At 53.8% G+C, this 26802-nt stretch overlaps 1 protein-coding gene and 1 long non-coding RNA gene across 5 annotated transcripts; both read right to left on the bottom strand.

Moving 5' to 3' along the window:
• On the bottom strand, nt 1-26778 carry Zswim4 (zinc finger SWIM-type containing 4). 3 transcript variants are annotated; one of them, XM_052166328.1, is made up of 14 exons: nt 26578-26778; nt 24669-24870; nt 20506-20862; nt 18872-19020; nt 18646-18796; nt 16442-16609; nt 15572-15925; nt 12619-12756; nt 12163-12417; nt 11686-11821; nt 8553-8707; nt 6044-6207; nt 2613-2694; nt 1-1829 (listed from the first exon to the last, which is right to left on the bottom strand). In XM_052166328.1, exons 1-14 carry the CDS (start codon nt 26713-26715, stop codon nt 970-972), a joined length of 3309 nt encoding a protein of 1102 aa, XP_052022288.1. In that variant the 5' UTR covers nt 26716-26778; the 3' UTR covers nt 1-969. The 3 variants fall into 3 exon arrangements, with proteins under 3 accessions (XP_052022288.1, XP_052022289.1, XP_052022290.1); XM_052166329.1 differs by having other exon boundaries at nt 15572-15922; XM_052166330.1 differs by having other exon boundaries at nt 18941-19020.
• On the bottom strand, nt 12770-14271 carry LOC127671524 (uncharacterized). 2 transcript variants are annotated; one of them, XR_007974770.1, is made up of 3 exons: nt 13490-14271; nt 13126-13229; nt 12770-12917 (listed from the first exon to the last, which is right to left on the bottom strand). It is a non-coding gene; the product is annotated as an uncharacterized LOC127671524 (long non-coding RNA). The 2 variants fall into 2 exon arrangements; XR_007974769.1 differs by having other exon boundaries at nt 13126-13385; nt 13698-14271.
• Nucleotides 26779-26802: the final 24 nt, after the last annotated feature.

Raw genomic sequence — 26802 nt, 5'->3', positions numbered from 1 at the left:
TTATGTTCAATCTTTTTTTTTAAAAAAAAGAGAGAAAGAAAAGGAAAAGAATACAGTAGGAGATTCAATAAATAAGAAAAACGGTTACAAAATGATGCCAACTTTTTCCTTAATATACAAGAGAGAAGACAGGTTCGTCTGGGTGGAGGCGCTTCCTTCTCTTCCTCCCAGGGCCAAGGCCTGGGATAAAGAAGGCCTCTGTCAGCAGCTGGGACTTAGAGATGCAGAAATGGGTAAACTAAGAAAGTGGGGAAACAATTGGAGGTGCAGAGCAAGAGGAAGACAGGACGGACGGGGTCCCTGGCTGTCTGCCTGTGCCTCCCACAGCAGGCTGGAGGGCAGCCTGGCTCCTGAGTTGTGTATCCAGTTACTGGTGGCAGGGTCTGGCCAGCAAAAAGCTGTCCCCAGCCTACCCTGTGACCTTGGTGCCCAGCAGAAGACAGGCCCTGGCTTGACAAGGGTATTTGGGGGTGAGGTATGTGGCAGAGGCCCAAGGCCTCTTAGTATCCTTCAGTGGGGGTGAGGCATCTGTGCTGTGAAGCGTGGGCTGGGGCACAGGGCAGTGGGACAGGACCCCTGAGCTGTGAGAGGGGGAGTGACACAAGGGGAAATAGCTACCCTGACGTGAGGCCCAGGCACCTGGCCGGGCTCTGGACCATGTGCTGTACTGAGTTTGAGGACTGACTTCATTCTGCCCCCAGCCCTTCTCCACAAGCCCCAGCTAACCCTGGGAGTGTGGGAGCGCCAGGGCTGGCTTCTGTCTGGTGGGGTGCCCAGCACACCCTGCGGGGTCTAGCTGGCAGTATGGCTTCGGATCCTCAGATCACCATGTCTGCACACTCCGAGGCACACACTTGGAATGCTGTCACCCTCTGCCTCCCACCTCTGTGACTTAGCTGGAAGGAGCCACAGGCCTCGAATGAGGAAGGCGAGCCCCGGGACCCCATGCTCCCAGCTTTCTGCAGTCCCTCAGCCAAACCGCTCCCGAACCAACAGCATCAACTTCTTCTTCCCCTTGTAGGTCTGTTTCAGGTTCTCTAAGAACTGTGCGAACTGGAGGTGGCCGTCGGGCGCCAGAAGGAAGGTCTCTCGAGCTTTGCCCAGGAACTCAATGAAGTCGCCATAGTGGCGAGGGCTAATGTGGGTGAGGCGAGAGTGGCTGGTGGTTATGTACGCGGTCACTGCGGCGTCCAGGAGCTGGCAGAGCGGGGCCCTGTCAGTCCCAAGTGGCTTGGCAGCCCTGCGGGCCCCCAGTGGGCCGAGCCCAGGTGCCGAGAGTGTCCAGCGCCGGAGGATGTCTGAGAGCATGGGCGCACAGTGGATGCTGCGGATGATGAGAGGGACGATGGCCGACAACTCGTGCCGCCCCAGCGAGTGGCTGAGTGAGCAGGCCCACAGCACGTCGTTGACTGCGGGGTGGCTGTCTTGGTTGAAGGCAATGCTGAGTTGTGCCAAGGCTAGTGTGGCCAGCTTATAGGCCCGCAGAGGCAGGCCTCGATGCTCCATGTATCGCGCAACCGTGAAAAGGTGGGCGTGGCCGAGGCCACCGGCTGCAGCATCCAGCACGATCTGGTAGGCGGCCTCGAAGGCTGCGTGGTTCTTTTCACACAGGGTCAGGGCTGGCAAGGCACAGTTCTGGGGATCCTTCATGGCGCACTGCAGCGCCAGGGTGCGGGCACAGGCCCAGAGCTCCTCTCGCCCAGCCGTGTCTAGCTGCAGTCGCAGCAAAGTGGCGTGCGTGGTGCCTGTCACTGCCACTATGGTGACGGCCTCCACCGGGGTGAACAGGGAGTACCAGCTCTTCATGATGCTCCTCAGCGCTGGCGGGCCTGCGGGGTGGGGACAGGCGGGCAGAGCGTGTGGCTGCAGCGACGCCCTGCCACTTCCCTTCCCACCCTACAACTTCCCACTGGCTCTGCATGCCCCCAGCTTCACCAGGGGTTTTTTTGGGGGGGTTAATCTCACTGTGCAGCCCCACTTGGCCTCAAACTCAGAGATCCACCTACCTAGGCCTCCCAAGAGCTGGGATAACCGGATAACCGGTGTGGGGCGTCACGCCCAACTGTGTTTTGTTTATAAAGAGGTCATATGGGGCTGGAGAGACACTCAGTGCTTAGCAGCACTGGCTGCCCTTTCTAGCACCCACATGGTGACTTAGAACCAGTCATAACTTGAAGGGGTCATCTGACCTCCACAAGTCCACATGTGGCACACAGACTGTATGCAGGCCAAACAACCATACATATAAAATGAATGGATGCACCGCCATGTCTGGAGAGAAAATTTCCCCTTTCTCAAAGGAGCAGAGTGGAAGCCCTGGATGCTAGCACCTGGAGCCTCCCGGATCCTAACTAGTCCAGCCTGACCCCCACCCACTGCACTTCCACCCGCCCCACCTCATGTTCCCTCCAGGCTGGCCTAGAGCTTTTGTTTTATCTGTTTGCTTTGAGGGAGAGTTTTACTATGAAGCCCCAGCTGTCCTGGAACTCTCAAGCCTACAGGTTCACCTGCCTCTACCTCCTGAGGCTGGGGTTAAGGGGCTGCACAGCAGGCCGGACAGGGCCAGTTCTGGTGCCTGTCTGATTTCCTCACCTGCCCCTCCAGGTACTTACCAATCTCTGTGGCACAGCTAACCAGCCAGCGAACCATCTCCCTGCGTCTCCAGGTCATCGTGGTCAGTGTCATCCGCATCACCTGGAGGAAAGGAAGGGAGGTCCTCAGAGCCCTGTGTGGCTGATGGCTTAGCACCTAGGCGGCTGGAGGCAGAGCTACTGCAGCAAACATGGCTGAGGTATCTTTGGCCTCAGTTTCTGGCTCTATGGAATAGGGATAAAAATACAGCCTGGGAAGAGGTCCGGGAAAGAGGCTCTGTGATTAAGAGCACGTGCTGCTCATGCAAAGGGTGAGAGTTTGGTTCCCAGTACCCAGGGCAGGCGGCTCAGAGTCACCTCTAACTCCAGCTCCAGGGAATCCGGTGTCTCTGAGGGCACCCACACATGTATGCACACATCCACACACAGCATAAGTCCTCTCACACACATACACACTCTCACAAAATTAAACATAAAATCTTTAGAATATGAATGTGGAGTGATGGCAAATAACTTTAGTCCTAGCAATCAGGAGGCAGACGGCAGCGGATCATTCTGTGTAAGACCATCCTGGTCTAGAGAGAGTTCGAGGACAGCCAGGGCCACAGAGAAACCCTGCCTGGAAAAACCAATGGAGGGAAAACAAGAACTGCGCAGGTGGCTCAGGCAGTAAAGAACTTGTCATGCCAGCATGGAAACCCAGGTGTGATCCCCAGTGCCCGTGAAAAACAAAGATGGGGTTGGGGGTGGCTCAGTGCTTCAAGTACTTAAGTATTCTCCCCAGGACTCAATTTCAGTTCCCAGCACCCATGTCCCGACTCCAGCTCCAAGGGATGCCCTCTTTCCTGGCTTTCTTTCTTTCTTTCTTTTTTAAAGTTTTATTTATTTATTTTATGTACACGAGTACACTGTCTTCAGACACACCAGAAGAGGGCAACAGATGACATTGCAGATGGTTCTGAGCCACCATGTGGTTGCTGGGAATTGAACTCAGGACCTCTGGAAGAACAGTCAGTGATCTTAACCGCTGAGCCATCTCACCAGCCCCTTTCCTGGCTTTCTTGAGTACCTGCTTGTATCTGTGTGTACTACACACACACAGACACACACACACACACACAAATTCAGAAGAAGAATCTCTTGAATGGTGGTGCTGTGAAAATGATGGTGACAGGGCTGGGGCTCTGCAGTGACTCTGCTGGGACCCAAGCAGTGCTGGGTCACTAAAGTCATACTCAAAGCAACCGACCAGCCCCTCATTCTAGAACGTCCCATACCTCAAGCCAGAAGATTCTTCCCTGTAGTCCTAAAGCACCTGATCTTCAGCCCCTGCCCTCTGTGAACTGCAACCTTAAGGAACCTCTCGTCTGCCTGTCCTGAGGCCCAGCCCTGATCTGCCTCTGTGCCCCACACTGGTCTCTTCTCCGCAGTCTTGTCCCCTCACCGAGGCCTAGGGTTGTGCAGGCCTGGGAATGACAAGTCCCTACTGTGCAAGTTGTCCTAGGTTGTGCCTTTGGTCATGTGTACCACAAGGCCACCGTGTGCCTGCCTGCGGAGGTCAGACAGCAGCCGCAGGAGTGGTGCTCAGACGCTATCCACGGTGGTGCTGTTTTTAACATTTCTTGGTTTTGGCACATACCTTTAACCCCAGCATCTGGGAAGGAGAAGCAGGTCTCTGAGATGGAGGCCAGCCTGGTCTAAAAAGTGAATTCCTGTACAGCCAGGGCCACAGGCAGAGACCCTGCCTTGAACTCCTCTCCTCTACAACGGATTTTAGTCATGTGCATATGGACATGAGTATGTGCACCTGTGTGCAGGTGCCCTTGGAGGCCAGAGGAGTTGGACTCTTAGAACTGGAGCTCCCAGACATGGGTGCTGGGAACTGAACTTGGGTCCTTTGCAAGAGTAACAAGTACTATTAAGCAGTGAGCTAGCTCTCCAGTTCCCATCTTGATCTCACCTGTTAGGCTGCAATAATATATCAGCAAGTCCTAGGGCTTTATCTGTCCCCACCTCCCCAATGCTGGGATTACAGCTTTTTCTTCTTCAAAATTCTCTGGGTTTCTCTGTGTAGCCCTGGCTGTCCTGGAACTTGCTTTGTAGACCAGGCTAGCCTCAAACCCAGAGATCTACCTACCTCTACCTCCCAAATGTTGAGATAAAAGGTATACACCAATATACCCAGCAGATTACAACTTTTTTTATTGTATTTTTAACCTGGGTTCTGGGCACCTAATTTTCCCTTCAAGCACCTTACTGACTGAGCCATCTTGACAGTCACTCTTACCTTATTTGGTCTTTTCTGAGACAGGGTCTGTAGCCCACCCTGGCCGTGAGCTCAGGTCCTTCTGCTCAGCTCCCCAGTGCTGGGTGGTAGGTGTGCATCGCAACGTGAAGGTGTTTCCACTTAGACTCTGGAGCTGTCTGACGCCATGTCCTTAGCCCCACCCTGTCTAGCCTTGCTAGGACCCCAGATATCTATGCCCGTGGCTGCTTACCTATGGGCAGCATGAAGACTGGCCTCAGCCTTGCCATCACAGGAAGTGGGATTCAGCTATAGCTCTTGCTTCCAAGGCTCAACCTCAGGAAGTCCTTCACCTGAGGTACAACCCCCAGCTAGCCTTACCCTATGCCCCAGTCCCAAGGGTGCTCCTTATAGGCTGGGTCTGCCTCATTCGTGGGCCTTACTTTGTTTATATGTAACGTGTATGGTGTTCTGCCGCCATCTGCATCTGTGTGGCGCAGAGGCAGGAGAGGGCACCAGACCCCCTGACACTGGAGTATATATAGCCTGTTGTGAGCTGCCATGTGGGTGCTGGGAATTGGGGTCTTTTGGAAGAACAATCACTTTAACTGTTGAGCCATCTCTCTGGACTCATGGTTTTTATTTTTACCAACAGCACCAACAGGCAACCACAGGCTTTATTTCTTTCTTTTATGATTAAAAAAATTTTTTTTCCTACTGAGGATGAAACAGAGGACCTAGTACAACCTCCTACAGCCCTGCTGTCATACCTGGAATCTGAGCTGAGTTGGGTTTTTTTTTTTTTAAATGGGTTTATTTATTTTTGAGACAGGGTCTCAAATAGCTCAGGCTAGCATCCAACTCTATGTAGCCAAGGTTGACCTGGAATTTCTGATCCTCCTGCCGACACTTCCTGAATGTTAGAACACACCTGGCTTACGTGGTGCTGAGGCCAAAACCCAGCGCTTCCTGCACGTTAGCAACATTCTCCCAGCATTCTCGGCTGTCTTGTGGCCCAGCCACAGCTTCAATCTCAGCCCCGGGGATGACTCCCATTCACAAGTTCCTACAGTGATCTCGCATCACCTCAATTTTGGTCTGTAACTCTACCTCCAGAGGTGTAACTTCTATGCCAGCCTTTGCCCCAGAGGTAGGGTTCCCATTCAGCCTCCCCCATCCCCCCCACACCCGGCCACAGCACCCGTACCTGCAGGCCAAGCTCCAGTGCAATGCCCAGCAGCATGGTGTCTGGTGGTGCGTTGGCTGGCGTGGCGGTCTTGCAGGCATCCTGTGCCAACTTGAAGAGCAGGGCCGGGGAGTGGATGTTTTGCTGGACAGAGCCCAGAACTGCATGCAGCCACTTGGTGTCTCCTGGGCAGGAGTAACAGAGTTGGAACCCCAGTGAAGAGGAGCTGAATGACCCCTCACAGCAATCCTGCACACAGGAAGTCCTGCACACAGCAGGGAACTCAACAAGAGGTAGCTCTGAGGGGCTGTATAGCGTTAGCTGCATAGCATTAGCTGTCTGTAGGGCTGGGAGTACACCGTGTGCGCTAACCATGTGCTAACCATGCTGGCTTGGCTCCACCACTGCGATAGTCTATGCTCCCCACACTCTGCTCCGGGTGCATGCACCTCCTGTTTATCACTATCACAACTTCCCAGTGTTGGGAATGGGAGCGGGCATCACACATGCTAGGTTAGCACTCAACTCTAAGTCACACTCCCAGCTCATCCCTGGAGGATTCTAGGCACAGGCTCTGAGCTACACCTCTGACCCCCGCCGACCATCTCGTTCCTCAGGTATCCCAGCTCTGGGCCAGCCTCAGGGCCTCTGCACTGGCTAGATCCTTCTGCCTCAAATGTTCTTAGAAGATGGTGTGGATTAAACTGTGTCCTCTCCTTACAGGTCTTACTGTGGAAGCCCACGATGGGATGGACTGCTGGGTTAGATGACATCACAGGCTAGGCTGGGGAGGGGTGGAGCACCCTGTCAGAGACAAGAATGTTGTTTCCCTCTCTCTCCCACCACCACCACAGTGAGGACAGTATGTGTGAACCAAGGGAGCCCGCACTGCCAGCCAACCCTCCTGATACCTTAATCTTGGACTTTGGCCTCTTAATCTATGAGACTCACACTTAAACACTGCCCAGCTTGTGTTACTGTGTTACTGCAGCCCAAGCGTGGCTCTGCCTTCATATGGGTGTGTGTTTACGCAGAGAACTGGGAGTGTGGCCCAGTGGTGGAGCGCTGGCCCGGCTTACACAAGACCTGGGCCCCACCCTCAGGACCACAGGAAAAAAGACGAGGCTGTCTGCTTTAGTGTCCCACATGACACCAATACCCTCTCTTTCTACATGGGGATCGCCTCCTTGGTTACTTCTGCCAGTTTCGTGTGTGTTCATGTGAGTGTAGACATGTGTACACACATGTATGCAGAGGCCAGAGTCAAGCTTCAGTGCCATCCCTCAGTTAAAAAAGCGTATTATTTTATTTGTATGTGTATGGGTGTTTTGTCTGGTGCCTGCAGAATCCAGAAGAATGTGCTGGGTCTCCTGGAACTAGAGTTACAGATGGCTGTGAGCCAATACATAGGGGCTGGGAATTGAACTCTGGTCCTCTACAGGAATAGACAGTGCTCTTAACCACTGAGCCGCCTCTCCAGCCTTCTCCATCAGGGCAAGGCTGGCAGCCAGCAGACCCTGAGGGTCCTCTGTCTCTCTTTCCCAGTGCTGGGGTGACAAGTGTACAACACCACATCAGCCTTTTTATTCTCCTTCAGAGATAGGGTCCTATCCTGTAGCTCAGGGTAGCTTGGAACTTACTCTGTAGACGAGGATGACCTCGAACTCACTGCACCTGCCCCCCCAGTGCTGGGATTAATGGCAGGGCACCTACCTTTACGCCTGTCCTTTAACGGAACCTGGGGACTGAACTCCAGTCCTCTCTCATGCTGGCGTGGCAGGGAGCCATCACCTCTGCAGGCCATCTGTTTGTTCTTGTGATGCGGGTGTGTGTGTGTCTGTGTGTGTGTGTGTGTGTGTGTGTGTGTGTGTGTGCGCGCGCACGCGCAGGGCTAACACATGCTAAGCAGGGTCTCTACCATGAGCCCCAGGTCCTGGCTAGTTGACTGATTATACATCTTTTTCTGAGAACATGGAATTTGGGGTAGTTTTGTTACCTGCCACCTCGCAGCAGTGGGCAAAGATTCTGCTTGGTCCTTACAGAGCATGTGCCAGCAGAAGTGGGGAGGAGCAGGTGTTACGAGGAGAACAGCTGTGGCAGACCGCGAGGCCAAGGGAGGAAAATGAGTCAAGGCCATCGCGGGTTGCACGCTGCGAGCTAAGGATACCTGGTGAGACCACGCCTTAAAACAAAAGCAGGCTGGAGAGACAACTCAGCACTTATGGGCACTGCTGCTCTTGCAGAGGACAGAGTTTGACCCTCGCCATGTCTAGAACCCACACTGAAGCTCATAACTGTCTGTAACTCTATCCTAGACATCGATGCCCCCAGGGCTCCAATGATGCACAGACAAACATTCAGGTAAATACTCGTTCACCAAAAAATAAACACAACCTAAAAATGAAAGAAAACAAAAAACAAAAACAGCAAATAAGTGGAGGATAAATGTGGGCAGGAAATGGAAGCAGGATAGAGAGGCAGTCAGGGACAGCAGGACCCTAGAGGGATGGCTGTCACGGCGGGCGCTCACCTTTGGCAGCCGTCAGCATGGTGGACGCCAGTTCGCACTGGCGGGTCTCCAGGTGGCCGAGGATGAACCAGCGGGGGAAGCGGTTACTCATGATGGAGTCCAGTGGGCTGGGGTGAGCGTCTCCGGCTGGGAATGTTGTCTCTAGCACAGGCAGCCTGGAGCGGGGGAGAAGAAAGCGCAGAGTGAGCTGCCACTCCTGCCCTCCAACCCCATGTGCAATCAGTGCCCCAGGGAGGTGCTAGGGGAGAGGGCGAGACTCAGTTTGTAGACTCCAGCATGCCAAACGCCCTGGGCTCCATCCCCAGCACCTTAACAACAACAACAAATGGCTGGGATTTTAATGGCTACAGTCATACAGAGAAGATATACATCGTGATGAGGGCGGGGAGGAAGGAGAACTTGCTGATGCTGGGCTCTGAGCTCGGTAGTAGAGCAGTCGCCTAGGAAGCACAGTGCCCTGCATGTGGTCCCTGCTCCAGAACAGAACAGCAGAAAGCAGAAGCTCATACACGGTTGCTACGTAAGTTAGCATAACACACAGAAAGCAGAAGCTCTGAAGTTCCTTGGAGACGACAAACAGAAACATCGCCCCCCACACACACAGACACACACACAGGCACACATGCACGCACGCGCACACACATACACACACACATACACACACACACACACACACACACACACACACACACACACACACACGCACTCACGCACCCATGTGCACACACACGCAGCAGGCTGCATACTGTACCAGATTCACAATGGCTACAATGCGACAGTGAACACAATGAGCAGCTACAGAAAATGTAACACAAAGGACATATTCAGCCACAGAAGGACTGAATACCACCAGGTGCAGCTACATGGTTGGAACAGTCCCTGAGATAAGCCGGCACAGGGAGAAACACCAGGGCGCTTCCGTCATGGGCAGGAGCTGCAGCAGGTAACAAGACAGGTATGGTAGCCATGTTACGCCAGCAGCACGGCAGAGGCGAAGGCTACAGGGGCCGCAGCGATGGCTCAGTAGTCCTTACTACTCTTCCAGAGGACTTGGGTTCAATTCCCAGCACCCACATTGGCAGCTCACAACTGTCTAACTCCAGCTTCAGAGGCTCTGACACCCTCACACTGACATGCAGGCAAGACACCAATGCATACATAGTAATAAATAAATTACTTTTAAAAAGGAAACTACTTTAAAAAAGGGGGGGGAGGGCGCCTCAGGACAGTCTGCATAGAAAAAATCCACCCCCAAAAAAGAGTGGGAAAAGACAAACAATTGGGACATTCTCAAAGGGGACAATGGGATACTGACTATTATTAAAGTTCCTGCTGTGGAGTGGGGGCCCATGGGGTGGTAAGAGATGAGGTGGTGAGAGATGGCCACGCTGCCTCAGAGGTGTGGGTACACATCCGTGTCTTCATCACTATCCGACTCTAATTACCCACGTCTTCCCCACTACAGTTCTCTCTCACCACGAACCAATCATCTAGGTCTGAGACCCAGCCTGTGACTCAGCCCAGCCTGTCCTGGAACGTGAGATCTCAGCTCAGACTCCATATGCTGGGATTACAGGCCTGTGTCACCCCACCTGACTATTAAGAAAATGCATTTCGTGGTGGTGGCGCACGCCTAATCCCAGCACTTGGGAGGCAGGTGGATTTCTGAGTTCAAGGCCAGCCTGGTCTATAGAGGGAGTTCCAGGACAGCTAGGGTTACACAGAGAAACCCTGTCTCAAACAAACAAACAAACAAACAAACAAAAAACAAACAAAAAAAACAAAAAAACAAAAAAAAGAAAGAAAGAAAAGAAAATGCATTTCGGCCTGGCAGTGGTGGCGCACACCTGTAATCCCAGCACTCAGGAGGCAGAGGCAGGTGGATCTCTGAGTTCAAGGGCAGCCTGTCTACAGAGGGAGTTCCAGGACAGCCACTGCGACATAGAGAAACTGTGTCTTGAACAAACAAACAAGATAAGAAAATGCATTTAAACCAGGTATGGTGATGTATACCATTAGTCCTAGCACACAGAAGGCAGAGGCAGGTGGATCTCTGAGTTGGAGGCTAGCCTGGACTATAGGGCGAGTTCTAAGCCAGCCAGGGCTACACAGAGAAACCCTATTTCAAAACCAAAACCAACCAACCAACCAAACCCCCAAACCCCCAAAAGACAAAAAGAAAAAAGGCAAAGAGGAAGAGAAAGAGAGAAAGAAAAATATACTTAGCCAAGTGTGGTACTGCAAGTCTATAATACCAGGGGCAGACAGAAGAATCATGAGTTCAGGGTCAGCCTTGGCCACATACAGAGTTTGAGGCTAGCCTAGCTACATGACACTCTGCATCCGAGCGGACCAGACATTTAGATGCCCTGGGTATGGTCCAGTTGGTGCCTGGGAGGAGCTGGGTGTAGGTAGTAGCTACACCCCCTGTATTCGCCCTTCCACAGGCCCATGGGGGCTCAGCAGCTACGTGCCCTTGACAGACCCCATCACAGAAGGAAAAGGGTGCTCTGGGAATCAAGCAGGTTCTGCCGGCCAGGCCAGGCCTGGAGCTCCCACACAGCCCTTCTGCTCCCTCCGCCAGGTTCCTTCAGAGCCCACACTGAAGTTGCAGGGTTCTGTCCAAGTCCTTCCTCTCTCTGTTCTCTTCTCCCTACACCCTGCAGCACCATCTACGTGAGGCAGAACGAGTCCTCGGCTTGCATTTCCAACAGCCAGCACACTATTGGTCCAGTTACAGAGAAGGATTTGTTGAATGACTTAATGCTGACACTAACCCATACGTATTTTAAACATGAACAGAGATATAACTGTTGAAAAACCACCTATGTCACATGGGCATTGCCGGGCACTGACCCCAGCCTTAGAACATTGGGGTTACTGTAACACTGCTGAGTCAGAGCCCCAGTGCAGGACACCGGTTACCCACGCCTCCACCGAGCCTCCGGTAGGCTGGGACAACCCTTCCTAGACAAAGCCTGCACTCTGAGTTGTCAGTCACTCTCAAAGTTACTCTATCACACATTTCCATTTAACAAGAAAACACACAGCCTTTGGCATGGGCCTCAGTAACCAGATGAGACCAGGGTTGGAGGCAGCACTCCAGCCCTTTACTCCCTTCTCCCACACTTACCTCATGGCTCGGAGCGCTAGGCGGAAGGCCAGATCGGGGTCGTGGGGCAGCAGCGCAGTGAACAAGTATCGGGCACAGGTGTGCATGGGTACGCTCTCCCGGAAAATCACTTCTCCAAAGCCGCTGAAGGGGCCTCCTACAGAGACAGGGTGAGTTCAGTCTCCACTAGCCCTGCGCTCCAAATGCATGTGGAGTTGCAGATGAAAAGAGGGGTCCATATATAGCACTGCGTACTGAGGGAGAATGAGGATACAGGAGGAGGTACACCTGCCCTAGTCATCCCAACAGGGGGAGAAAACTTGGCTAAGAGCCAATAGGGCTGGGCCATAGGCGGGGCTAGGCTATGGGGCGGGGTTGACAATGTGGGGGTTGACAGGTCATGGCATCTTTGGACCACGGAGTTGGACTGAGGCCAGGCGGCAAGGCCTCGTACCTGGTCCCACAGGGCTATGGGCACGGCAGGCGGGGCGGGCTCACCTTCTAGTAGGAGCCCAGCCTGCTTTCGCAGCACTTGCACCAGCCGCTCGTCCAGCTCCACCTCCTCCAGCAGGGCCAGGAGCTGCTCTTCACTGCGCACCACTTTGTCCTGGGCGTACAGCCCCTCCGGCAGTGCCCGCTGCTGCCCTAGCCCCAGGAGCGCCACTTCCAGTGCCAGTGCCAGGTAGGACTCTCCGGGGCTGCCCGGCACCGGCACGTGCTGGTAGGCCAGCTTTCGTTTCTCTGGGGCTGAGTCTGTGGAAGACACATGCACAGCTGCTTAGGTCGAGACCTTCCCCCGCCCTTGCCCTCTCCTGGGTGACAGAGTGGAGAGAGGTTCAGAGAGTCCCAGCCCTTAAACCCCTCACTTCAAGCACTGGCTTTGGCCCTGGTAGGGCTATGTCTGGCCAACAGAGTTGGGTGCGGGCCGCCTGCGAGGGTTTTCAGGGTGTGTACCTGGGAAAAGAGAATGGGGCTCCTCCTCCAGACGACAGGCCTCCAGCAGTGCCCTGCAGAGGCAGCCAATGGGATCCAGGGGATGGCCCACCCAACCTTCAGGGCTTGTGACACCAGTAGCACCTTTCTGGAGCAGTTCTGCAGATGGGAAGAGGTGGGCTCTATCCAGCTATGTTCCCCAAGGCTCTGGAGGCTTCCCTTTACATGCCCACACTGCATTCCCAAGGACAGCAGCCAGTCTGGGAGCCGCTTCATCTCCCTGCATAGTGCAGAGCAGTGCTCTCTTCTAGTCCTCCCACCTCCTCATCTCCCTGCGCAGTGCAGAGCAGTGCTCTCTTCTAGCCCTCCCACCTCCTCATCTCCCTGCGCAGTGCAGAGCAGTCCTCTCTTCTAGCCCTCCCACCTCCTCATCTCCCTGCGCAGTGCAGAGCAGTGCTCTCTTCTAGCCCTCCCACCTCCTCATCTCCCTGCGCAGTGCAGAGCAGTCCTCTCTTCTAGCCCTCCCACCTCCTCATCTCCCTGCGCAGTGCAGAGCAGTGCTCTCTTCTAGTCCTCCCACCTCCTCATCTCCCTGCGCAGTGCAGAGCAGTGCTCTCTTCTAGTCCTCCCACCTCCTCATCTCCCTGCGCAGTGCAGAGCAGTGCTCTCTTCTAGCCCTCCCACCTCCTCATCTCCCTGCGCAGTGCAGAGCAGTGCTCTCTTCTAGCCCTCCCACCTCCTCATCTCCCTGCGCAGTGCAGAGCAGTCCTCTCTTCTAGCCCTCCCACCTCCTCATCTCCCTGCGCAGTGCAGAGCAGTGCTCTCTTCTAGCCCTCCCACCTCCTCATCTCCCTGCGCAGTGCAGAGCAGTCCTCTCTTCTAGCCCTCCCACCTCCTCATCTCCCTGCGCAGTGCAGAGCAGTGCTCTCTTCTAGTCCTCCCACCTCCTCATCTCCCTGCGCAGTGCAGAGCAGTGCTCTCTTCTAGCCCTCCCACCTCCTCATCTCCCTGCGCAGTGCAGAGCAGTGCTCTCTTCTAGCCCTCCCACCTCCTCATCTCCCTGCACAGTGCAGAGCAGTGCTCTCTTCTAGTCCTCCCACCTCCTCATCTCCCTGCGCAGTGCAGAGCAGTGCTCTCTTCTAGTCCTCCCACCTCCTCATCTCCCTGCGCAGTGCAGAGCAGTGCTCTCTTCTAGTCCTCCCACCTCCTCATCTCCCTGCGCAGTGCAGAGCAGTGCTCTCTTCTAGTCCTCCCACCTCCTCATCTCCCTGCGCAGTGCAGAGCAGTGCTCTCTTCTAGTCCTCCCACCTCCTCATCTCCCTGCACAGTGCAGAGCAGTGCTCTCTTCTAGCCCTCCCACCTCCTCATCTCGGCAGCCAAGCTCAAAGGCTGTGAGGCCTCCTGAGGGACAGACAATATGGAAATTCTACGATGGACACCTGAATGTCCTGTAGGGCTCATCCACTGACCTCCGCTGATTTTGGAACAATGCACCTTGCTGAGCTCTGCCTGCGCTGCCCCTCAGGTACCCGAGATCCCCTCTGACTCCACCACTCTAAAGCCTCCTCCCTCACACTCAACTTCATCTCAACTGCCAAGAACTCAGCCAGTGCCTTCCTTCTGTCCCCAGATTTAGTCAGAGCATCTTTCCTTTGTTCAGTGTGACTGGTGTATTTGTTTGTGTGCATGTGGTGTATGAGCATGCACATGTGTACATGCCCCATGCAGGTATGTACATGCACATGTGTACATGCCCCACGCATGTATGTGCATGCACATGTGTACATGCCCCATGCATGTATGTGCATGCACATGTGTACATGCTCCACACATGTATGTGTATGCACATGTGTACATGCCCCACGCATGTATGTGCATGCACATGTGTACATGCCCCATGCACGTATTGAGGATAAAGTGCAGGGCTGGGAGCCTTCCTCCAGTCACCTATATCTTTTGAGACGGGCTGGTCAGTGAAACTTTAGTCATGGAGCCAGACTTGCTGTTAGCAAGGCCCTGTGATCTGCCTGTCTTCAATTCCTAGCACCAGGGGGCAGCAACATGCCTGGCTTTTATGTGGGTAACGGGGCATACAAACTCACACCCTCAGATCCTCATGCTTGACTTGACCTACTAAGCCATTTCTCCAGCCCTGTTTTTAATCCATCTATCCATCCACCCATCACCTATCATCGATGTATATCATCGATCTATCTATCCATCCACCCATCACCTATCATCGATGTATATTATCTATCCATCCATCCATCATCCATCTGAGACAAGGTCTCACATGTTCTCAGTGGGCCTTGACCTCTGACCTCCACTTCCTGAAGGTGAGGGTTAGAGACACGGCGATGCTTGACTTACGCAGTGCTAAGGTAGAAAATGCATGCTAGGCAGGCACTCACCTAATAAACCACACCCTTTGCCCATGTTTGTGTATCTGAGACACAACTCAATTTGTCACTCATGTTTAAAAGTGATCAAGTTCTATATCAAACAGTTCAGTCTTTTAACTTCTTTCTACCCTGAAAAGCGTGCCTTGAGGGTCATGTAGTGGAACCCTGCCTACTACAGGGCCTGGAAGCCTCTCTGTCGACACCCCGAAGCCCTGTGGGTGGGATGGCCACTGAGAGGTCACTGAGGCTCTGCAGGCAAGTCGTGGTGTCTCTTGGGAACTGGCCCTACTGACAGTCTGACCCAATCCGTCTCTCTTCTGCTTTCTCTGGAGACCCAAGGCTTCAGGCACTAGAACAGTCTTCCACCACATAACTGCACCTGACCCACTGAGCTCTCCCACCACTCAGTGCTCCAGATTCAATCAACAGTGCTTTTTAAATGATAAAAGTCCTTCCTGCCTGTGAGATCGAGAGTGGGAGCTGGGGTGGGGGCATGCAGACCTGTCACGGGGTGCTGGCGTGAGACCCAGCTGCTGTCAGCTCCTGGGTCTGGAGCCTGTGTCCCCACTCACCCTTTTTCTGCTGCTTGTAGCTCTCAAGCTGGTGTCGCTGCTGCAGCCGCAGGGTGTTGATTATGGCACACGCCAGCCGCAGAGCCTTGTGGGGATAACCGTGGGCGCGCAAAGTATCCACTCGTGCACAGGCAGTAGGGAAAGGTTCACCCAGCCAGATGGGGTGGCCCTGAGGGTCAAAGGCTGGCTTGTCACCTCCCATACTGCCAGTGAGGCTGGGGCCACAGGAATCACTGGCCAGGATCCTCTGTAGGTGGTTGTCATTCCAGTGCAACTCTCCAGCCTGTAGTGCTCGGCTGAAAACTGTCCTGCGGGGGCTGGTGGCGGTCACCTCCTCTTCATCCTCTGAGCCTGCTGGGGATATGCTCAATGTGGTAACGGTGGTGCTAGCGGTCACACTGTAGCCAGCTTACCCCAGGTGCCAAACCCAGGTTCCACCCTTGGTTGGTAGTGAAGATGTGAGTTCTTGAAATAAATCTTCAAAGGGAAAGTGGGGCTGGCATCTGCCCCGGAGCTGCCACACAGTGGGATGTCTTTTCCTCCCTGCTCCTCCCTTCTCTCCTCCTTCTCGTCTCTCTGCTCCTCCCTGACCTTTGCTGCCTGTCTTCTTTCCTTGCCTCACCCACAGCACATCACGGCCCCTCCCGCTGGGCTCCTATCCTTTTCGCAGCCGTCTTCTCACGATCCGTTGCTAACGGGAGGCCTAGTAAGACGGACTTGGACGCTGTCACTCCTGCCCTCGAACGTGCTCCCTCTGGCTAGCCCTCCCCTCTCTCCCCTCTCTCTCCTGGCACAGTGCGGTGACAGAAGGATAAAGTATATAGGAAGTGGTGATGGATTTTTGGGAACAGAGTGTAGGCCCCTTCCTACCTGTCCTGGAGGTCGGAGCAGGCTGTAGGCTGGGGACGTCCAGGGCATAGTTGCCCTCTTCCAGCGGGCACACGTCTAGCTTATCCCATGTGCCAAGCAGCTGCAGCCAGCCTGACCGCTCCTCTGGTTTGCAGTGTGGGCTCAAAATGACACAGACCCACAAGGCCCCTGCAGAGCAGACAGACACTCAGTATCCAGGCCGACATCATTAACACAGGCTGACAAGCAAGCTGCGGCCTGGCCATGTGTCCTACCCTGAAGGGGGGCTGCAGCTCAGGGTCTCCTCAGATCACGGTAAGGAGATAAAATCGGGCCAGTGAGAGGGCACAGTGGGTGAAAGAGCTTGCCGGCAAGACGGGAGACCCAAGTTCAGTCCCTGGGACCCACACACGGAAGCAGAGAACTCCACAAAGTTGTCCTTTGGCCTACACATGTGCAGTATGGTATGCCCACACATAAATACACAATATAAATGGAACTTAGGTTGGGGAACTGAAGTATGGCAGAAAACTCCACTTGTTCTAGGTCACACTGCATGTGAACTGCAAGTCAGGCCTCAACCCTGTTTACCCCAGTGTGCTTCTGCATGGCTTCTGCCCCCTTGTCCACACTGCCTTTGACCACCTGACACAGGACACAGCAGCCAATGGGCAAAATACTGAACACACAGTATTCAACCCAGCCTGGCTGTTCTCTTTCCCTTGGGATCTCTCTTCAAGTGACTATTAAGATTTGTCTTTGCTCTTGTTTTGAGGCAGGGTCTCATTCTATAGCCCAGGCTAGCTTAGAACTTATCACTCTCCTGTCTCAGCCTCCAAGGTACTAGTATTATGGGTATTTCCAACTAGACCAGCCATATTTTCAGATTTTTGAATGGTGAGGAAAATATTAAAACGAAAAAAGAGATTATTTTGTGATTTGTGCAAATGATCCAAAGTTCAAAGAAACTGGAGTAGCTGCAGGTTGTCCATGCCTGTGACCAAGCACTCAGGAGGCTAGAACTGAGCTAGCCTGGGCTATACAGAGCAAGACTGTCTAAAAACAGCAAGTGTCCACTGGAATATTGGAATACTTCCCTACGTGTTCTGTAACTGTGTACATATCGGTGCTGTGCGCGATCCTGAAGCCTTGTTCCTGACACACAAACATCCAACCTCTGGCTGCGCCCCTCCCAACGTGACATAGGTCTGGCTGGTTTTCTGCTACATTGGTGGGGCTCACCAAAGCTGGAGACACTATTTAGTTTTGTAAAACTGTGAGCTGTGGTATAGCCTAAAGTCCTTAGCCCCATATTAGAGGATCCAGCATCTGCTGATTCTATTAACCATGGATTGAATGGAAGGGACTTTAAAGAAAACAAAAACAAACAAAACCCTGTGCCTTTACTGAATAGGCGCAGTCATCCTTTTTGCTATTATTCTTCAAAGAATACGATGACAGCTGTCTCTGTGGCCCTGACCTTGTACTTTAAGTCAGCTGGAGGTAACTTAGAGAGCACCAAGGACCAAGTGAGCCCCAGCTCGGTGCAGTACAGGCTTAGCAGAACCTGGGGTGCTATTTTCAGCATCAATCAATCAATCAATCACTCAGTCCAGCCATCTGTGGTGGTGACCAGTGAGCCCTGCAGCACTTGGGAAGTAGAGGAGGAAAGACTAGGAATTCAGGGTCATCCCTAGCAACACTGTGAGCTTGAGGCCAGCCTGAGCTACATGTGACCCCGAATAAAACAAAACTGTACAGGAAAGGCACGTACAGATTCTCTACAGCACCGGCTGGTTTTATGACAGGGTCCTGGGCATCCCGGATGTCTGTGCCTTGGAGGATTTGGGACCGATTTTCCAAGGACACCATGGGACAAAGCTGTGTAGCCTTGACCATCTGTGCAAGCACGGTTCTCCCACGTACCCACCACTCATGAGCATATCCATCCACATTTGCTGGAGCTGGAACGCAGGGTTTCATGCATGCTATGCAAGCCTGCAAACAGTGAGTTATAGCCCCGGCCCTAAACATAAAACAGTAATCATGATCTTCCCTACTGGATATTAATCCCGGGAGAGCTAGAGTTTTGTGTTTTATTCCCTCTGGGAGTTCCAGCACCCAGTAGTGTGGCTGGCATGTTGGAACTACTTAGTAATGTTAAGTGGAGAAGAGCTTTCCGGCACAGATGCTACCATGAACGGGAGCCAGTGTCTAGGCCTTACCGAGCTCATCCCACAGCTGCCGGCACTTGTCTGTCATGCCAGCACCCTGCTGCCGCCACAGGGCCAGGCGAGGGTCCTGTAGGAACTGCTCAGTCATGAGGATTAGCATGCGTGCCCCATTGGAGTCCCGTGCCCGAAGCATCTCCCGCACCTGTGCAGAGAAGCAAGTGGTAAGGAAGGGAAGTGCATGCCAGGACCCCTGCCCTGCCCACCCCAGCCTTGGCACCTTGCTGAACATGGAGCGCAGCTGCTGGCTGGCCCCATAGTGGCCACCATTGGACAGCAGCTGCTTCACCTGCTCTTGGATCTGCTCCTCGTCCAGATGCCAGCAGTTGGCATCCTCTGTGCCTGCACCCGCTGTGGGATCTGGGGCACCTGCGGGTGAACAGACAAGTGTAGTGTAGGAGAGAGAGTACCCACCCGTGCTGTGTCCATTCCTCCACAGCCCATCGGAAGCAATCCCACCACACCAGCGATCCACCTACCAACTCACAGCCCATCTGTCTGTCCTCCACCCACTCACTTATCCAACCATCTCTCCCCCATTCCCTTCCATCCACCTAATGGCCCATGAGTCCATCTGTCCATCCACACATCAGTCCCAAACACTACGAGCCCCTTCAGTTCACTTAGTCAGGTACGATGGAAACACTGTATCCACGCATCCTCCATAAAACACCAGGCACTGTCATTTCCTCATCCACCATCTTACCAGACACCACCCATCCGTATTAAGTCAGTTTCTATCCATCCCCTCATCTCCATGCCAGCTCCTCCACACCCAATCCCTTACACAGCCTAGTTCACCGGTCTGCTCCAGCCCACCTACAATGTGTGCACTCATCCTATGACTCCACCTGCCCACCCTCCTACTTGACTCTCCACTCAAAATATCTAGCCTCGGATTTATCTTCCGATCAGCCACGCTGCACACTCACTGAGTACTCCGGTTCACAAACATGCCTTCCTCACACCTATCACTTCTATGTGTGCCTCCCAGAGCACACACCCATCAGCCCCCAGTGCGAGCACCTACCGGTCTGTCTGTCTATCTTTTGTTTTTTTAAAGAAACAGTCTCACTCTGTAGTAGTTCTGGCTGTCCTGGAACTCACTATGTAGACTGGGTTAGCCCACAGAGATCCACCAGCCTTAGCCTCCTGAGCCAGGCTGGGATTAAAGGTGTGGTCCACTCTGCCTGGCTACCCACTGGCCTTTCAAAGAGTCCCACCAGGCCATCTCTCCACAGCTGCCTTCCAGTGATCAGTCCCCCTCACTGCACTGTACTGAGTGAGCTACCCATCCGCTCATCCCCAATATTCTCCCACGGCATCAGTTCTCCCTAGTGATGAATCACAACGTCCTGGAATCCACCCAGCATCCCACAACCCACGTTAGCTCCCATCCACCACTGTTACCTTCTACCATTACAACCAAACAAACCAGCAGCAAACCCCTCCCTCCCAACACCTCCTGGGCTCCATACCCCATCTATAACTCAGTGACATAGGCCTTTACCCTGGGATTCCGAGACACCTCACCCTGTGAGGGTACCTCACCCTGGAGACTGACCCTTCTGCTCTTGCCTACTGCCTCTCCTTTTCTCTCTCTCTCTCCCTCCCTCCCTCTCTCCCTTCCCCCCCCCCCCCCACATGAGACAGGGTGGTACTATGTTTGAATCTACCTCAGCCTCCCCAGTCCTGAGATGACAGGCCAGCATCATCACAGCCTCCCTCTTTCTAACCTGCTCAGGTCCCCCAAGGATGTGCCTCTCTCTCAGTGTGTACTGCCCCCCAAAGCAGGGCACGATGGCGCCTACTCCACCTGCTCCTGCGTCACAGCCCCTCCTTCCCGCTACTCACCATGAACCAGGTTGATCTCAGAGCCCAGCAGGAGGATCTCATCAGCAAGACGCTGGGCGGTAGGTAGCACCTCAGTGTGGTGCGCGCTGATGAGATACTGCACAAACTTTTGAAGCTGATCCCGGTTCATTTGTGACAGAGTCTCAGAGATGGGCAGTCGCAGCTCCACCTGGCGCGCATGACGGATGCGGTACAACGACAGCGCCACCACATGGGCGCAGTAGAAGAGGTCTCGATTGTCACAGCCACAGCTCACAGATGTGATCTTGCAGCGGTCAAAGCTGATGGAGACGTGGTAGAGATGCTCTGGCTCTCCTGGGCCCCCCGCTTCTCGGATATTACCACTCAGGTGGAACCCTAAGACAAAGCACACACTGAAGAGACTGGATCATCCCAGCCACACCTTGATGCACAGTCCTGCTGGGAAGTCCAGTGCAAATCACTTAACCTGCTCTGCCTCAGTTTCACCATCTGTCCATACGCAGCAACGATGATCTCTTCATGCCGTTCTACTAGCTAAATGAATTACTCACAAGCATTTCGAATGGCTTAATAAAGTGGAGTCAAGCAAACACCCCTGGTCTTTTTGGGGGGATGGCCTCAATTGTTCTCCATCTTGTTTATTTGAGACAGGGTTTCACTGTGTACCTTGAGTGTCCTGGACCGAGCTGGACTCGAACTCAGAGATATGCTTGTCTCTGCCTCCTGAGCACCAGGATTAAAGGTGTGAGTAAAGTCCCTGAGTGGCACTCTGCAAGTCATCAAAGCAGCGCTGGCCCCTTCTTCCAGTCCCAGCCTACGACCAGCGTTAAGATACTCCAACAGGAGTTGTCAAAATGGCGGCCCCCATAGCTCCTCAGCCTGCTGTCACCACAGGAGCTGTCCACGGTGATGCATCTCCTTCCCCCCCTCGGCAGGAGCTCTCCCTGCAGAGCTTTCCAGGTAGACACCTTTCTGTCTCAGCCTAAGGCCTTCCTGACATAAACTGCAGGAGCTGTCCACGGTGGCTGCACCTCCTCTCCAACCCAAACAGCTCCTCAGCCAAAGCTGCCTGTGGCCCGGAAGGACTTCCTACCCTAACCCATGGGCCTGGTGCAGTGGAAAAAAAAAAAGGCATCAATCCCTGAGCAGGAAAACCTACTAATTCCTGACCTTCCCACAAAACCCACCAATCCCTGAGCAGGAGAACCCACCCAAGCCTGAACAGGAAAACCCACCAATCCCTGAGCTCCCCAAACTCAGGACTTGAAATCCCACCAATTCTCAATCTGGACACTTCTGACCTGAGAAGTGCCATCACCTCAGAAATCCTACAGCCCCGCCCTTTGTTCATTTCCCTGCTGTCTGCTCCCAGGAGCAGAGGGCAGCTATCTCTGGATTCATCCATCCACACCTGAACCCTCCAATAAATCTCTTTCATGAGATTTGCTGCCTAGTGTGACTCTCTCTTCGGAAGAAGCCAGGAAGGGAAGAAGCAGTGAAGAGAAGAAGGCCAGAGAAGAAGCCAACAAGTGGGGCGGGCGGACCCTCCCATGGAGCTGCAGAGCCTCTGCTGAGGAGGACTCCTCTCAGAGCTGGGTGGTCCCTGGCCCCATGTCTCAGGATGCCCTCCCACTGGCATGACTTTCCCCTCAGAGCTCTATGGCTCCTGGGCCTAGGATACCCTCCCATCTGAGCAGAAGCACAGTGAGCAACTGCGCTGGGCCTCCACCTTGTTCTTTGAGACAGGTTCTTTCCCTGAACATGTAGCTAGTTCCCGGGTAGGCTGGCCGGCTAGCCACAGAGACCCTCCCATTCTGTTTGTTTGTTTGTTTGGTTGGTTGGTTTTGTTTTTTTTCAAGACAGGGTTTCTCTGTGCAGTCCTGGCTGTCCTGGAACTCACTCTGTAAACCGGCTGGCCTTGAACTCAGAAATCCGCCTGCCTCTGCCTCCCAAGTGTTGGGATTACAGGTGTGCGCCACCACTGCCCTGCTGAGATCCTCCCTTTCTTAGTGCTGTGCTCCACACATCTAACACTGTACATGGATGCTGAGCCCTGAGCTGAAGTCCTCAGGCTTGACCTTGGACAACAGGTACCTTACCAAATGAGCCATCTCCCCTCTGCTCTGTCCTTATTCTAATGATCAATAAAGAGTATCATCAACATATACATAATGTTTGAAATGCTTTCCCCAGCCCTTGGGCTGCTATGGTTACAACAGCTTTGAAGCTCTGAACTTCCTAAGAACATGCCAAAGGCCTGTGGCACTTGAGGGCAAGGGGATGAGGGCGCAGGTCCTGGGCAGTCCTGGGTGTCTGTCAGGCTCATCCGACTGGTTGGGCAGCCTGATGCAGCCTGCGTCATGCAAGGCCTGGCTTCCTCATACCAGGGGTGCCCCTGGGGCCTGTGCTAGGTTATGCCCAGGAAAAGGGGTAGAGAGGGTGCCAGGCAGGGTCACCCTGGCTGAGCCATAACCAGCTATCATAGAAAGCCAAGGATAAAGTCTGACTCATGTTTTGGCTCAATCGCTGGTCCTTTTCTAAGCTCAACGCTAGTGTCTAAGGTCTTTCCTCACCTTCCTCCGTTTCCCAAATCCAACCTCCTCTGGTCTTTTTTTCCCCTTCTATTTCAGAACAACGGGGCACACTGCCTGGGGTTCAGAGTCTGTTTTCTCCTCTAGCTCTGACTTTTGCTCCTCAGCCTTACAGAGACTCCTGATGTGTGACAGCAACTCTGAGAGCTCACTCCAGATGTCTGCATTCTCTTCCAGACCTGCTGCCTGAGGTCTGAGCCTGCCCCTCACGGCCTGACACATGTTTATTTCATTGTTGAGTGGTGATTTTTTTTTAACTTAAGTCATTCTTCCATCAGCACGCAGGAACCGTCCACATCATGGTATACGGTGTGGTAACTCAGTACAACACACAGTGAGCAGACCGGCTAACTGGCTTTTCCTGCTCCTTCCAAGTGATTACTTCTGTGTTTGGAAGCTCCCAACATCTTCCTTTTAGTTCTTTATGAAATACACAATAAATTTTTGTCAACTATAGTCACTCTACTGTTCTACACATGGCTGCAAACCTTTGATCACAATCTCTCCCAGAAATTTGTGTGACCAGCTTCTAATTGGGTCCAGCTACTGAGGCCTGTGATCATTCTGTTTGTTGCTGAGACAGGATCTCACTAGGAAGCCTTAAGTGGTCTGCAACTCACAGAGATCCATCTACCTCCGCTTTAGGTATTTGCCACCACACTAAGACAGGTTTTGGAGCCGGGCAGTGGTGGCACATGCCTAATCCCAGCACTTGGAAGGCAGAGGCAGGCGGATTTCTGAGCTCGAGGCCAGCCTAGTCTACAGAGTGAGTTCCAGGATCCAGGACAGCCAGGGCTATACAGAGAAACCCTGTCTCGAAAAAACAAAACAAAACAAAACAACAACAACAACAACAAGACTGTTTTGGTTTTCAAAACAGGGTTCACTGTTTAGTCCAGGCTAGTCATGACCTTGAGACCCTCTGACCCCAGCCTTCTAAGCACTGGGCTTATAACTGTGTGCCACCATATCCAGCCTTAGCATTTTTGTCCCTTGGCTTCATACAGCACTGCATCTCAGATGCCCTCGGTGTGAGGTCAGGAACTGGCCCTTCTTGTGGTCGCTCCTCTGGCCCTCCCTGGGACCCTGCTTTATCCTCGTTTCCTCACATTTTCTTCCACTCATCAGCTCAGCTGCCTGGTGTCCCTCCCCTTCAGCTCATAATTCTGTCCCCAGCTGAAAACCCAATTCTAGAACCGTCAGCCATGTCTCAATCCCTATAGCAAGCCCCAGTCTGGGCTCCGCCTCTCTCCTCTCCCCTTACCTGGGTCCACCTGCCAACACCTGGTCCTTCTGTACCCCCACTTCCTGGTTCATCTTCCTCTCCTGAGCCTCCACTGAGGTCGACTATGCCCCTATCTTTAGTGCTTCTTTTCTGCACCCATTGAAACAGGATCTCACTATGCAAGCTCAGGCTGGCCTCCCCATCACCTGCTTCTGCCAGTGCTGTCCATGGAGAATGCCAAGGTATCTCACTCAACCATACCTGGGCCTCAGAGCAGGCGGCTTGGGAGTCCCCTAGCCCCTGACCCACCTCGCTCCTCCAGCCGCCCCATCCCCACGCCGCCCCAGTGTGGGCAGTCGACTCACCTACTTGTAGCACTCGATCCACAGCCCCGCTCTGTAGCAGGTGCAGCCCACGGGTGAACGGTACCCGGGCGTCCTGCTCGCCTTCGGGGGGCTGGTAGCCTAGCGATGAGTACATACAGATCTCTCGCTCACTCCGTGGAAAAGACCAGAACACAATGCGCTTCTGAACCGGCTCGGGCACCCGGGAGAACCGTTCCTCCACCTGTGGGGAGCACCGTGGGTTAGAAACCTGGGACAGAATCCTGGTTTTGCTGTTTGTAAGGGGCACAACCTTGGATACCACCTGACTTCTCTGAGTCTGTTTTCCCAAGTATAAAATAGCAATGTGACAACCAACTATCCTATGGAGACTGGGAAGATAAAATACACACAAGAGAGCCATGCATGGTAGCACACCTTGAAGTCCCAGCCACTTGTGCCAACTAGCTGACCACCAGCTTGGGTGACACAGTGAAATCCCCAGCAACAAAACAGCTTTCAATACAATAGCATTTATTTACAATAGTGCCCCGCTCATAGTTAGCATTCTCCATGTTTTTTACTGGCAAGCCCCAGGGGTCTGGGGAAAAACCCTCCTAAGTGCACAAGAAGTTAGACAGGAGTATAAGAATGGCCAAGGCTGTGAGTTCCTAGCCTTCCCTCTGTTCACCTCCTTATGGAGATGGTATCTTCACAGGGACACAAGAAACCACAGCACTGGGTCAGTGTCACAGCCTCAGAAGTCTGAGGAAGTCAGTATAGCAGACTGAGAACCCCAGGGGTGTCAGCATTGCTACATCAGAGATGAAATGAACTCAGCTCTTCAGGACCCCTAAAACCAAAGAGCTCAAATTCCCAAGATCAGTTCCACTCTGGGTATTTCCCCCACTGTTCCCTCCCTGAGAAAAGCCCCTTGGAGGGAAGGAAGGGCTGACCTGCCATTCCCTGTGGATTCCAAGGATCAGAACCAGCATTTGAGGCTGTGTTCCAATCTGAGTTGGCTAGTGACTGGCTGGGTGACCTTGGGCAAGTTTCTCAACCTCTCTGTGCCCCAGTTTCCTCAAAGTGAGAACAACTCCCAAAGGGCCCCAGAAGCTTTCCAGAGCTTTCTCAGCACCTGGCTGGGTCAAGGCAGATCCGTGCAAGTTCTGGAGACAGGTTTAGGGTTATTCTGTGCGTGTCACTTAGGGTGAACAGCACTGAAGTCCTACCCAAGTTTCTACGAGAAGGGGGAGTCAGTGATTGGGCTCCTGACAGTTGGCTGATGACTAAGGAGGGATTTTCCGGCCATGAATCAGAGCCTGCTCAGTCCACGGTCAGTCCAAACCCATCCATCCTAACTCAGGAAGAATTGCGAGGCAAAGAACACCCTCAAAGTCAGACTAAAAGACACCTGCATGGGACTGAGAGGAACCTCTGCCCCTTCCCATCTTCTTGGGGGACCCTAAGCCGGGGAGTGGGGATTTTCGAGGCTCCACCCACAAGTCACAGAGTAGGGGGTTCCAGGATCCTCTGCCTATGAATCCCAATCTTGGCTCTGGACTAGCTGGAGGGAGGGGGAAGGGCGGGAGGAGGGGCCCAGGGTCCTTCCCTCAGTGACCCTGCCTCTTGTCCCGCAGTCGGGGGGTCTGGAGAGGACCGGTGGGCTCTGGAGGCTGGCGCACAGGGATACGGGGGTGTCATGTACAGGCCCTGCAGAGACGGGGGTCTTCTCCCTGGAGGGTGGGACAGGGAAACCCTAAGGCAGGAATGGAGCAGTGTGGCTCTCTGGGCTGGAGTGTCTCTTGGGGAAGAGAAGAGGTCTGAAAAGAGGCCCGGAGGGTCGCGGGCGGAGAGGCTCGGGGTGCGGGGCCCGGGGTGGGGGTGGGGGTGATGGGGCTGGCTGCTGGGGAGGGGGCGGTGTGAGGCCTGGGGCAGGCCGGAGCCTTACCTGCTCGAAGGCCCAGCTCTCGGCCACCCGCTTGGCGCTGAGGTCCAGCAACGGCTCGGGGCGACTGCGACGGACCCCGGTCCCGGGCTCGTCCCCCGCGGGGCAGCCCCGGCTGCGCTTGGCCGCCGGGGGCTCCATCCGGCCGAGCCGGCCGGACGACGCGGCCCCTTTAAGACTCTTCACAACAATGAAGCCGTCTTAGCAGCCGCTGCCTCCTCAGCCGAG

Source organism: Apodemus sylvaticus, chromosome 21 (assembly GCF_947179515.1).
Source record: "Apodemus sylvaticus chromosome 21, mApoSyl1.1, whole genome shotgun sequence".
Classification (NCBI taxonomy): Eukaryota; Metazoa; Chordata; class Mammalia; order Rodentia; family Muridae; genus Apodemus; species Apodemus sylvaticus.
The sequence above is the reverse complement of the archived record's forward strand: the minus strand, read 5'-3'. Positions and strand labels throughout refer to the sequence as shown.